General features: G+C 36.3%; 1 protein-coding gene across 1 annotated transcript; it reads right to left on the bottom strand.

The window, feature by feature from the left end:
- Positions 1–3,093: 3,093 nt before the first annotated feature.
- On the bottom strand, positions 3,094–12,192 carry LOC139125911 (guanylate-binding protein 1-like). The gene is made up of 10 exons (XM_070691995.1): positions 11,984–12,192; positions 10,233–10,277; positions 9,441–9,716; positions 7,719–7,925; positions 6,675–6,864; positions 5,990–6,269; positions 5,089–5,387; positions 4,040–4,305; positions 3,371–3,437; positions 3,094–3,114 (listed from the first exon to the last, which is right to left on the bottom strand). The coding sequence occupies exons 4-9, from the start codon at positions 7,790–7,792 to the stop codon at positions 3,431–3,433; spliced, it is 1,116 nt and encodes a 371-aa protein (XP_070548096.1). The 5' UTR covers positions 7,793–7,925; positions 9,441–9,716; positions 10,233–10,277; positions 11,984–12,192; the 3' UTR covers positions 3,094–3,114; positions 3,371–3,430.
- Positions 12,193–15,148: the final 2,956 nt, after the last annotated feature.

The raw sequence follows: 15,148 nt of genomic DNA, 5'->3' as shown, positions 1-15,148 counted from the left end.
TTCAAAGTGAGCCTACATAAGCAGTAAAGGGAACATAATTGTCAAAATTAGAGAGTCAGAAAATGTAGTGATTGATAATAAATAGACACTATTCGACAAAGACCCAAACCAACCAATTTTGGTGGTTTTTCGATTTAATTGTAAGCCAGGAAATTCTCACCATTATTGTTCAGTAAAATATTTGATTTGGAAGACTGTGACCGTGTCTACTGTAGGGATTATGACTTAAAGTGATAGTTTTTATTATGTGTTCAACAGGAAAATGTTGAAAGATATCGATGAAAGTAATTCATAGAGTTAGTGATTTTAAACAATAAAATGAACAAGTTCGCAATCATACCAGTCCATAATCCGAAACTCCTAGGTCAAAATTATCACACAATAGCTATAAACATAGACACAGAACAGCACAGAACAGACAGTAACGCACCGGTACACACAACAAAATCAAAATCATTAAGAAAGATATATATTATGAAATATAATTTATTTATTAATCAAGATCGAAAAGGTGTCAACTAGACATGATAATAAGCCGAGAAAAAAACCAAGCATAATACTTTGGATAGGTACATGTACTTGAAATATTACATGTCTGTATACTGATGTTATATATATATATATATATATATATATATATATATATATATATATATATATATATATATATATATATATATATATATATATATTATATATATTACCTTTCCTTTACTAAAGTTTATAATAATGTCAAACGCAATACAATAGGTTATGTTATTATAATTGTAAAATTTGAGATGATCAAAATAAGTTCGAGTTTCATTGCTTATAGATGCACGTTTAAATCATATGTTTGTGAAAGATGAACAATGATTTTATTTTTGCATAGAATTATATAAATGAAGAAACCTAATGAATACACACAATGAAGAAAGAAAAGACATACATTTCTTGCTTTCCGAGAACTACCGCTAAATAAAAAATATGACACACAATCCTCAAATGGTTGGTTTTGAAATAAGGTCTTAGTACAATTTGAAATTGTGTAACTATCTTAGGCTAGTGCATGTGCAAACTGCGGGGTTGTAACCTTTGATTTGTTTTATTCTACTTGAACCTTTTGCTTTGGAATTGTCGCTAGATTACTGAAGAAAGAAAGAAAGATGTTTCCGTAAAATAAATATTGATAGTCCGAATATTAATATTGACTAGGATTGTAGTGTTGGTTCAGATATATTTTAGTAGAATGATCTTCCTTGGCGATTTTTAATAGTGCACTACTAAAAAATAGTCGATCATGTCGATAGATACTGATTCCCATGCCATGTAAGTAGCTTTGTGTATAAATGCTTCATCAACATACATTAACATAATTTATGTTGCTGTTATAATGATTTTGAATGTAATAACTTGCTAACAATATCACTCTGGTAACAACGCGAGGTGGTTATCTGCGCACAATCTCCACGATGTGCCAAACTAGCAACTCCTATACATTATGTTCTCTAATAGTGCGGACTACGTTTGGATACATTTCTCTTGTCAACTTGACACTTTATGTTTAAAAAAAACGCCATTATCAGTCAATACAAGTTATTGCATTTGTTTCTTTTTCATGTTCAATTCTTCTTTCATCTTCTTGGTCTCTTCTTCAAGCTTGGCTTTCACCTCCTGCAGCTCTTTTGCCAGACCAGCGTGCGTCTTGAGAAGCTGTGTTACCTGTGCCAAGATGGCTTCGCTCCTTTCATTGTAATCATCTTCTACTTGCCTCTCTTGTTTGATGATGTCTTCCTGTCGACTTTTCCGCTGTTTGAATATAAGATGTCAGGATAGTGAATAATAACTGTAACAAGAAAAGGCTAAACCTATGACGATGCGTATGACCTTACTTATTGTCTGTTCTTCTTATATGTCAACTTACTTGCTTTTCAAACACTTTTGAATAGCACGAGATATTGCCAGGTCAATCAATTTTTGTTGACTTCCAATACTAGTTGCTTTAAAAGATGCTCGTGAAATGCATCCAAGAAATTTATGACAATTCATGTATGGTGAAGATGCACAGTGAAGACGCATGTATCTCTATAATTACATACATTAATACTTTTCTGTCATTGCGTAAAAACATTACGCATCCTTGCAGTAACGAATGTTTAGTATAAACGAGATAATAATTTCTAAAACAAAGGAATGTTGTGTGGTGTAGCAGAATACCAGAACATGGTGGCACAACACATAACACAGCATATTTTGCTAAAAATCACATTTTGGGCAAAAATTCATCCTATTAATGTTAATTTATTATCCCCCGATTTAAATATTGGTTTAAATATGAGCATGACAAGCAGACGTAGGGTGGATGATAAATAAGTGCCAACCCGTTCAAATTTATGTAAATCTCCGATTACCTGTCTTCCTTTTTTTCTCCCTCTTTCAACATTATTGCAAAATATTTAACTCCACTCTTGCTGGAAAATATGTGTTGACATTTTCATGGTATGATCTTTATTTACTACATACGAAAATGACAATTTTGTCGGGAATAATTTTTTAAATGTTGAATGAGAGTCATTTCACTTTTGCTTATCATGATCATCATTTATCATTATCATTTTATCATTCCTGCCATTTAGGAATGAGGATAGATAATACAAAACAAGATTTTCTTTTTGCTGTTATACATACTTTAGTTTCAAATGAGATATTAAATTCCATAAATTATCTTCAAGATTTTGACGTAAATTAATCAGTATCATCAATACAAAAATTGAGGTGTTCTACCCCGAACTTGTACCCTCTATTTTTCGAGTAAACCACTACTAACTACCATACTAAATTTTAAACTTTGATTTTCTGCGTTTTTAAAAATGCGGGGGTTCCTTTTCATCTTTAATGATAAATACTGCTTCGTAAAAAGTGTATTGGTTACGAGCCACGCCATCTTAAAATATGTAAATATGGAAAGATAATGTGGGAATATTTTGAGTATTTAATACAAATAATAAAAGCCAAAACGTCGCGCCGGCGCAAAAGTTGTAAATCTAGATCTTGATATAATTATGGATGCTCACCAATGTTTCTTCTTCTGTATTTTAATACTTCGCATCTCTTCTCTGGCCTTTGCTTTTTCCTGTCAAAGATTAAAGTATACATCAACCACTATGCGAAGTCTTGCGTGACGTATTCCAACTATATACATTAGTACATTTACAGGGTCAATTTGGAACATTTTAGGGCATAAACCACTAGCCTTTATATGATGATGTTAATATAATTCGCACGTGTTGTTTATGTGGATTTCTCATTGTTATCGACTGCAATGTTGTTCCTATTAATTAATCTGATTTAAAGAACTGTCTTTAAGAAAGTCCAAGGACGTTTCTGTACCTAAATTCTTCGTCTTCCTTGTTTTTGTTCTTTAACGTCGACGCGATACCTGACATTGCTTCTATTTTCTGTAAAAAGTAAACAGAATGTAAAGCGTTGTGATTGAACAGAGAGAGTTGATTGACATGAACACCTGCATAGGTAAATTTACATTTGCATGCACGGAAGGATTGTCCTTTCACACTGCTCTAGGAAATCAGGTAGAACGCCTGGTACTAATATTAAGCAATGGTTAAATGTTTCATCTCTATTTATGAGTGTTTAATATGGCCTTTGACTATGTTTCGTCAATCATCATTTGAGGCATTATGGGCCAGTGGCTAGAGCAGTGGACGCACGATCACTGGATGGTGAGTTCGAGCCCCGGCATGGCCTTGGTGTTGTGTCCTTGAGCAAGGCAGTTTTTTTCCTCATTGCTTCTCCCCACCCAGGAGTGATGGGTCCTGGTAGGACAGTGGTTGTAGTGTGTGCGTTCAGCTCTGCTGCGCTTATTGGCTGCTCATGTGAGCTGTTGTTTGCTCCCCAGGGAGTTGAGTGGTATCATATTAGGTCCAGTGACCAGGGGTAATAATAATTGAAAAGCGCCTTGAGCACATGTACTTATGGATATGTGCGCTATATAAGAACCCATTATTATTATTATTATTATTTAAGACCATTGCCTTTTTACCTTTGCCAAATCTTTTTTGTAGACATCCCATATGTATGGGCCTCGTGCCTTGCTTTGTACAGTCGTTCAACCTCGGCGATTTTCAAACTAATTTCGTCCTCATTTCTTTCGGCGTCTATTAACGGACGTAACTCCTCGTCCACCAAGTTTTCGACTAGCTTCTTGCAGAATGCTTCAGATTTCTTCTCGTTAGAAAGTAGTATCTTGTCAAGATGCCCACCGATGCATTTATGACAGTCATCTTTGTCATACATGGCCATGAGATCCTGAGGAGAGAGAGATTTATCAGATCAGTTTCTGTAGCAGGTTTCATCAAATTTGGTGCCACAATTTAAGAGTTATATCACTAATTACAAACAAACAGTCAGATATTTGTCGGATCAGAATCTGCAACCTGATAGATTTCATGAAATTTAATGCAGTTATTTCGGAGTTATAAGACTAATTACAAATCTTCATAAATATGCAAATGAGCTAATTCTAACTTGACAATGCTCAGTGCTTCTGAGTTCAGCTAGATATCCATCAGATCAATATTTGTAGTTGGTATCATCAAATTAGGTGTAGGAATTTCGGAGTTATATCACTAATTGCAAACGATCATTCGATATTCAAATGAGCAGATAATTGATATGACAATAACAGTGTCATCATAATGTTCTGAGATGGTTATGTGTGACAAGCTCCATGAAATTTTATGCAGTATTTCTTGTTATATATCGACACTGTCATTAGAGTCTTGATAGGAAACCATTATATGAAAAACAATTATATTTCATAACTTCATTAATATGCAAGCCACACTAACTAAAATCTTATCACTTCTTGCGATTAGCATATAGTATGTGTCCGCAAAATCTGATTTGAATCCTTTCAGGCATTGTTGAGTCATCGTGTAAACAGACAGACACAAATACAAACACACCAGCAGACAGTAAGACATAGCTACGACATTAGCCAACGTGTGAACACGTGAGCTAAAACGAATGAATGAAATGTCCTATGCCTGAACCACAATTGAACTAATATTGTCGTTTGCTCCTCCTTACCTTCAGTGACTGTCTGTAGGAGTGTAGTCGATCGGCGTCATTAATATACTTTGAATTCTGTTCAAACATCCTCATCGCCTTCAAACGATATTTGTTGTGCGTGTTGATGACTTCGTATGTGGCACAGGGAAGAGCTGACTCGGCAAACGCCGCCATGTTGCCCTTGTAATCATCTAAAGCCTCCCTTCGCACTTCACCCAACAGGGTCTCTATAACCTTGTGACTTACGGTGTTGATTTGCAACATAGCACCGGGAGATGCAAATGCCGTGACGTATTGTTTGAGTAACTCGGCGTATTCTGTGGATAGGATATATAATTCAGTACGGAAGAATTCTAAACCTTGTTTCGTTACTCTATTAATGCTGGTAATTCGCTTTATTGACCACTGTTAGAAATTCAAGGCCATTGCAATGCGGAGATGAGAGGTGAAAATTACTTCAATTTTTCTAGTATCTGTTGTCTTTTCTAGTTAGTCGCAAATAATTTATTTCTCAGTATATTTCTACGACATCAAGACATTGAAAAGGTAAATTCTCCCGGATACTTAAATGGAGTTGAAAACTATTCTTATGTGTATTAGACTTAGAAGGTAGAACTATGGTTCTAGGGGCATTCGATCTGAAAAAGTGTCTTCAATGAAATTCACCTAAGTTCCACTTTGTTAACTAAAGAGACATAGAGATTCATGTGTATATTTAAATTTAGGTTGTTTAACATATGCCAGTCAGTACTCTAGAAAATGTCACGAAGTTTCTTCAAAATGAGAAATAAACTGGAAACTTACTAAACGGCGTGTTGCACTTGCCACGTCTAACCCAAACAATTTCAACTTTAGGGATAACACTCGTGCATGTGTAATTAAATTCGTTGTTGCACGAAACAAACAAAAATGTACTCACGTCGACCGGTTATGTTACCGACGTAAGGCCAAGCTTTCTTTGGTTTCATCAGTTTTCCACAACGTTCCACGAAATCATCGACTTCGGACAGAAATTTTGAGTCCAAGCGATTACGGTTAGCCCCTTTATCCATCTTAGCAAGGACCTTTGGATCAATTGACGGCAATGGAAGTTTTACGGCGTCGAAGACAGGAAAGGATTTCAAAACTGCTCTGCGATAACCATTAAACTCTTTAACGGCTTTGCCTGACATAGCAGTTTCCTTCTCTAACTTCAGTACCTGGAAGGAATAAGGTATTAAAGTGTTGTCAAAAAGGAGAATAAATTACGTATTTGCCTTTGTTAGTTTCCTCTTAATCTTTCTGCAATTATTGTAGCATCTTTTTTTTTCAAAGTATTTGATTGTGTGTTTATCACTTGTACATTCACTATCAAGTATAGAAGCAAACTAGCTTGTTAACTAGAATTTGTCGACTGACTAATTTGTTGGCATCAAAGTTAGTTACTGATTTCACACTATTCAATTTCTTTTAGTAACCACTCGTCATTTCAAACTCGTTATTAAGACAAGTTCGACAGTAATTTTGATAAATCTGGGTGAAAATCACTTGCAATATTAAAGTCTTAGAAACTGTCCTCAAGCTGATTAAAATGTTACCTGGGCGTTTTGGTGTTTATCACTCACCTCCTCTAGAATGTACTCTTTGACTTCTACCTCTTCCTCTTCACCATCTCTCTCCAAAGTGAAGGACATGGTCACATCACGGAGTAGCCACATGAAGTTCGGGAAAAATCTGATAAAGTCATCCTCTCGACATTTCGATGTCTTTCCATCCCTTTCCCCGTGGATCATGTCACCAAGAGTGCTCACCCAGCTGTAATTTGAGAAACGCGATGAGAAATTATCTTGTTTCGATTCGCATGGATATTCAAACAATTCATGACAGACCCATTAGAAGCAACAGGTCCTATTTATAGTGGACTGTTCTATGGACTGTTCTATGTGTTTGAGTAGCCTAGCAGCTCACTTAGTATGAACTTTATTAAAGCATTCTCAAAGTTAAATGAACTAATTTCCTATGACCTCAAACTCCTCTTCCCTTTAAAGAAAGGTTACATACAAGTGCGAACACCCTGGTGACGAAGTTTTGATTTAAATTCGTTCAAGGACGATTAATGTTTGGAGGTAACATTGTTGATGTTTTTTGGGGAGTTGGGGATTTTGTTGTGAAAAATCGAATTTTAAGGAATACTTCTGAACGATGATCAAGTGTAATAGGCACAGTACTCCCACTTATTAGATGAGTTCTACCTTCAACAAGAAACAAAGTTATAGGTCTGTGAAGGATGTAACCAGTACACGGTTCCCTAAAATTTGTCATTCATCCCAAAAGAAAAAAGGTTTAGTTTGCATTTAACCGTATTTTCCCATCTTGAGTTCCTCCCTAGAGTGACATTTTTGTAAGTCTGATGTGTTATTCAAATGTTACGGTCAGTAAAATGCCGATGGTGTTAGAGAAGGATACCACTTCCGAAAGAGTGACAAGGCATATTAAGTAGGGTAAAACTACTCAGTGAAGGACACACCAAACGTTTAACGCCTTAACCACATACCAAATGTATCCAAGGAGACAGAGAAATGCGAGAATGGTGATAAAGTAATTCAGTTTTAATAATTTACCACTTTAATAGTGATTACCTCTCACTTGAAATAAAAACGAACACTAACCTTAACTGTTTGATATCCTCGGATGTTAGGGATCCTCTGCTGTTGTACACCAACACCGACGACAGCAATGCCATCAACGAAAACAACTGCAATCATCTTGGCTGTAAGCGTTGTAAGCGCCAAGTCCCTCAGTGTCCATAATCACCACAGACATCTCCGCTTTGTTTTTCATCTTCTTCTTAAACACGTCAGTGCTTATCCATATTCCTGGAACATTCAATCGATGTTTGTCTCGTAAATAGAGTAAAATTATCAATATCTTTTGTCTGCGTTTTTCGATCTGCTTGAAAATAAACTGAGACAGAACCAAAACAAATTGTACAGTAACTGTTCAGGCGAAGATCTTCATGATTTGTCACGGATAATTTTATTTATATACAACGATAAGTGGGTTTATGTTGCAGACATATTACCTAATACGTTAAAAGTTCAATGAATACTTGTTACTCTTCACCTACCAAACCACGCTTTACAATAAAATGAAACGATAATGATATTGACGTAGTAGTGTGAGATTGTTTGATCATGCATGGTTCTACATGCACAGGGGTAACATTACAATTTTACATGATTGCATGCAGAAAAGGACAAAACCAGCAAACATTTATCTATCTATCTATCTATCTATCTATCTATCTATCTATCTATCTATCTATCTATCTATCTATCTATCTATCTATCTATCTATCTACCTATCTATCTATCTATCTATCTATCTATCTATCTATCTATCTATCTATCTATCTATCTATCTATCTATCTATCTATGAAATTTACGTCCACGGCTGCACGGGAAAACGTGGAAATTCTAACAGTATATAACATAACAGGTACTATCTTGTCCGACTTTAAGTTTGGTCTCTACTTCCGTATTAGTGACCACGTGCTGGAGGTCACTCTACCGTCGTATATACGTACATACACGCAAACACACAAACACACACTAACACATACATACATACATACATACATACATACATACATACATACATACATACATACATACATACATACATACATACATACATACATACATACATACATACATACATACATACATACATACATACATACATACATACATACATACATGCATGCATACATGCATGCATGCATGCATGCATGCATGCATGCATGCATACATACATACATACATACATACATACATACATACATACATACATACATACATACATACATACATACATACATACATACATACATAAATACATACATACATACATACATACATACATACATACATACATACATACATACATACATACATACATACATACATACATACATACATACATACATACATACATACATACATACATACATACATACATACATACATACATACATACATACATACATACATACATACATACATACATACATACATACATACATAAATACGTACGTACGTACACACACACACACACACACACACATACATACATACATACATACATACATACATACATACATACATACATACATACATAATACATACATACATACATACATACATACATACATACATACATACATACATACATACATACATACATACATACATACATACATACATACATACATACAGTACATACATACATACATACATACATACATACATACATACATACATACATACATACAGTACATACATAAAGTACATTACATAAATACATACGCACGCTAAAGGCATATACCTACCCATCGTCTCTGGAGTTTGTTTATGTGATGTTTTGAAGACAGTATCTTGTGGTCTTGGTTCAATAAGCTGACTCGATATGTACGATTTTCCACACCTAGCTGGACCAGTGACAGCAACGGGACAAATTGGCCCGTCGATGGAACGCAAGAAATCTATGGCGTCCTCACACACTACGAGTTTCCCTCGACGTTTGCCTTTTTTCTCCAGGACACCTTTACTTCCTTTCCATACATAGTTGTCCGGGTAACACAGTGGAATTACCTTTGGTAGTTTGCCTTAAATATTGTTAAGACAGTGTATAAATGGTATGAATCCAAACTACTATAAAAGTTGTATTAATGCCCTGACAGGAATTCATATAAGTAGAGAGAATAGTTTTTCTGTATTAAATATCGAAGTGTTTCTTTCCTTTTAGAATCGATCAGCGATACTGGTTACCAAGCCTGGTTATTAACGAAAAGAATACGTTTTTTTCCTGCAAGAGTCGTTGATATTCTACATGTGTACGTTCGACATTAAAAAAGACATCGAGACCCTTCCCGGTCTTGCACATTTAAATTGCAGATTTTAAAATAAATGTGAGTTTGCTATTTAGTGGTTGTGAGAAAACTATAATAATTATAAACGAGCACACCGTCTAAAGGATTATTGAGTTTTACGTTGAATATCTTTCGCTATTTACCCTATGGCTGCCTCATGCTCAATTATTGTTATCCATGTAAAATAATTATATGAGCCAAATGTTAGGTTCCCCATAACTTACTATAGTCACAGAGAATGATAACACTTACCCTTTTTGCTCATCGTTTCAAAGATATCTTCGCAGGTGTGCGTCACTAGGGATTAGAAAGAAGGAAATAATGCATGTTTATTTATTTACAGCATGTGTCAGAAAATGTAATAAATACGGAAATGTCGAGAGACTGCTAAATATGCTAAGAGTAGAAAGACACAAAGGTCAAAGAATGGCCAGTTGCTCAGCTGTTAGTACCAATCAGCATGAATCGGAGTATGAACAGACCTAAATGTGATAGACCTTACATACACAAATACTGTGAGTCAAAACTTTCTTTCAAAACAAAAATAAATGAAAAAGCAACCAAACCGCCACATTGACGGACAGGTTCTAAAAACTTGAGTGCTCTGTCTACTATGCACAATTGTCAAAGGTCGTTGTGAATGGTAACGTTATAAATCAGACTGAGCACTTGTGCACGCCCCGGAACATTTCCAGGGCAGTCGCCACTTCAGATCATGGACTCTGGTCTCCTAGCCCAGAAAAACTCTACTACAGAACGATAAAGGTCACTTCCATCAATTTTTATAGCTTCTTGGCACTCAACTTTTGGGACTACGCAGATATAGATTTATAATGAAAACTGTGGAGGAAATTAAACTGTCAACGATCTTCTTGTTATTGTTTAATTCGGAAATTAATTTATTTCATAGAGAGAATGCGCAATTTTGTATTTATGCGGGTAAAATTGATGATGCTGTTTTCACATTCCAAACTTGGCATGGAGATCTTGAATAATTATGAGCAAAAGTAAAAAAACTCTCAATTCAAAGGTCTGGATTACTTGAAGACTGTATCGACTGTAAAGTTCTTTAATTTTTGAGTCTAGTGTAGATGTGCTGAGTAGTTTTATCTGATACAAGTGAAAAGCCTGCCATGTCATGCTTTGTGTCAGAAATACAATTTATGAGCACCACCTGTAGCCTCTGTATGAAAGAGCAAATCTCGTTGATAAGAGTAAACATTGTGATAGCGCACCTGTACAGTTCTCAGCTAAGTTAGTAAGCGCCTTGAAGCTGAATGATTCAAACTTTTGCTCAAACCTTCCTCAATGAAATTTTGAGAGAGAGAGAGAGAGAGAGAGAGAGAGAGAGGGAGGGGGAGAGAGATGACTGTATGCCATTAATGGAAAAAAATGGAAAAGCCACACGATCAAGACCACAAAAGCCTAATTTCTGCGTCATTTTTTATCTTTCTCTTCGATGCGTGATACTCTGCCGGATGTCATCACGAAGCCAAATATCAGCGTGGGGTGGGCGGGAATCTGGCGTCGTCTTGTTTGCACAAAAACCCTGTGAAGCGCAGAATACCAGGGTAGCTAGATAGTGGAAGTTAGCCTACTAGATCCAGTTGTACTCTGAGCCTGCGTCTGATAGACTTGTATCCAACGATGCGTCGTCACTGGCAACATGTTATACATGACTGCCCTGGCACCATCAGCAGAAACGAAAGTTGCACTCTTTGCGTTCTATACTAACTTAAATATGCGTTCACGGAAATCAAAAGCATTACAATTTGACACAGAAAATACAGGATAACGAAAATTATTGTGGGGGAAAATAGCAATAAATAGCAGTGACTGGTGCGTATATGACGCGATTGGAACAGGTTAAAATAAGCTCATTCAGATTTCGCACGCGAGTGTAGTTTCATGACTCTCTTTGGAACATTAGTCTAGTTGGCAACAGATCGGGGAATTTGAAATTGCAATAAAATGCTGCGTAGATTGATCCATAGGTGACTCACCAAATCTCGTCACAATTTTAGTGTCAGCGACTGATTATCCACGTTTCCAGCGACGCCGTTCTTCGAGAGCTGTCGATTAATGTAGATTACGCTTCAGTTTTTTTACCTGGAAGCTGAAGGCGTGGTTTCGACTTGACTGTTTGACCAGAACAGACCATTATTTTGGGGGGTTATTTTGATACATTGACATTACCTCGAAAAAAAATTGGCGTCACTTATCAGTGACGGACACTTCAAGCTTATCTGGTAGGTGTTTGAAGCTGTGAATGAGTTTGAAGACTTAGGAACGCCTTTAATTTATCCCGCGCATCAATGGCCACAGACAGTACAAGTCGAGATTATACATAAATAATAACTATCGCACTTACCCCATTGATTAATGTATCTTTGATAAGCAGATAATTACGCAAAACCATTACCGACAGTTACATGAGATAGCGCTAGGTGTTCGGTCACATTATCTATTGATTTCGACCAGCTGTGTTCATAATTAATCCAGTGTTGTGATGTGGTGTGCCAGTTAAAAATTTCAGCCAGCAAAGTCCGGTCAGTACATTGCAAGCATTTTTATGCCCGGTGTTTGTTATACGTACATTTTGCTTAGTTTGGCATGCACGCATTTAAAGTCTTAAAATATTTCCGATGCGCTGCGAAAAGAGAGGCTGTATTAACTCTGCGCGGTGATTTGTCAATTTCACAACACGTGACGGAATACTTGGAAATCAATTAAAGATAAGTCGTCATTCCACGGAACGATTCATTTTCTGAGAGAAAGGATCGTCCCGGATTGCATGTATAGGTCTCCATGTGTCTTACTTCAAATTTGCACGTATCATTACACTTGTTCATTTAATCCTGTATTTTCAATTTAATTGAACAGTCTTATCGTTTACCCCTCTTTGTCAGTAAGTTTTGGACCGGTGACTTTGCGTATGGAACTGCGGAATTTGGTCATGAGAGAACCCCTTTCACATGGTGGAAATTTTATCGAGTGTATTTTAAATTCAATTTCTGAAATTTTTTACGCAAACTGAATTTGCCCTAGGGGTCGGTTTGTCAAAGCTGACACCTGTTAAGTGGCCATAACCTCTGTTTCAGGCAGAGCATATCATTATTGATTTTCTTCCATTGGTAAGCGATGCTGGCTGTCAGGTGCATCCAAAGTTTCCATTCTGTCCAAAATACTTCTAAAAACGTAATGAGAACGCTTGATACAATGGAATAAAATACGCAAAAACTGGAACATTATATTCTGCCTCTCATTAGATCGAAGTAACTTCAACATTTTGTCGTTCAGCATACATGCACGCTCAGACAACTATCTCTGGTTTTTTCCTGTCCCCTAAAGTGCCTTGAAGTAGTGAGTTGCATCACACATTTTTGAATAGTGTTAACTTCTTTGATTTTCCCGTAATTATGAAACTTTGGCCATCTAAAATTTAGGTCGCCTTTGTAGGGGTAGGTTTGCAAAATTCGACAAACTCAGTTTCTGCCTCTTTACTTTGAGTATTCATAGTCTTACACCGTTAACAGGTACACGCTATTCTGCAGACGCCCACCAGTAATTTCACTTTGATTTCTTAAGTTTACTTCGGTTGGTTAATGACACTGTCGTTGACCCCATGTTTAAACCGAACCAGACTTAGGTCTCCCTTTGCCATTAGCCCAGCTGCTGTCATGGTGATGCCCACTGTTATTGTCATTGTAGTCATGGTGACAAACCATGGATGTATCAACTCTGTACGTATTCGGCACTCAGTCACGATAAATACCTGGTATTGTTAAAAGAATTAAATTTGTATTTTCGCCTTATTTCACTATATTCAAATACATCATGTCGTTGCGTCGAAGGAATGTATTGTCATGAAAAATGTGTTATATTTACATTCATAGCAACCGAACGATCTGGCTTGGAGTGACGAGGGCAGTTTGGCTATTGAATCCCGTCAAAGTGCAGTTAGTTCTATTCATTTAGTTTGCACGAACCCCCGTGACCATAATTGTTTAATTCAGACAGGATTTTGTTTATCTATGTTGAAGCCGTTGTCAAGGAGATGACCATATATTCTACCGCGTGGTCGTACCCAAGCACCGTGTCATCTTATCATATCAATCATCACAAAAGTCGCATGCAATATCTAACGTACAACATTTTCATGATCTTATTACTGACATTAATTTTTATAGTTTGAATCTGTATTGCTTGAATTAAATCGGCGTGTTTCTACCATATACGTAATCTTGGCAAAAGCGAAAAAATTAATCGTGAGAATATCAATAACGTTCTGCGATACTGGCAAATTCCACAGGTCATAGTGGGGTTAGAACAACAAAAACGCATTTCAGCGTGGCTTCGGTCTGTGTGATGACCTGACCTCGGGTAACTACTTCAAAACGGGAGGTGAGTAAGGATAGAGTTCAACTGGGATGAAACGAATTACCTCTGCTGCAGAAGGTGTATCACAAACCATCCTAGATTAGATTGTACGGTCTAATCCATTTGTTGACAGCTTTAGGACAAACTAACTTCAACTCCACTTGACCACGAAAAATGAAAAAAAACACCGTTCATGTATTACTCGGATTACCTATACAATTGCACAAATTTAAAGCAGACGGTGAGAATTATCATTATTTTTCATTTTTTGAATTATGTAAACCACATTTTGTCTCTGAAAGATTAAAGACGATGACGTCTTACACAACGGATATTTGAATATCTAATTAGAGGAATAATTTATCTTAAACTACACTTAATCGAATTTCTTCGGGAGAGTCTACTTTCATTTTGAGTCCTCGACATGTTAGTCATCAAATATTTACTTCGCCTTACAATCACAGGACGGGGCAGGTATTTGACTTGAAAGTACTGTTGTACACCGAAAAATAAATACTGGATCATGTGACTTAATTCGCAGAATACGTTCTAGGTTTTCCTTTTGCCCGAATAAGGTGTTAGTCCATAGCATGATAATACCTGGAGCATGTAAATCGGCGATTTAGCATCTGCGGCCTTTTAATTCACGGCATACAAAATGAAAGTTGACTCAAGCTGAATGATATCTTCCATATATAATATATCAACTGGCATTATTTCAAACGTCTATTTTTTATATCAACTTTAAATTAACGGTAATAGACTTATAGGAAGGATATAGCTCCTTG

This window comes from Ptychodera flava (assembly GCF_041260155.1).
Source record: "Ptychodera flava strain L36383 chromosome 3 unlocalized genomic scaffold, AS_Pfla_20210202 Scaffold_26__1_contigs__length_13983176_pilon, whole genome shotgun sequence".
NCBI classification, from domain to species: domain Eukaryota; kingdom Metazoa; phylum Hemichordata; class Enteropneusta; family Ptychoderidae; genus Ptychodera; species Ptychodera flava.
Note: the sequence above shows the minus strand (reverse complement) of the source record. Positions and strands in the feature narration are given on the sequence as shown.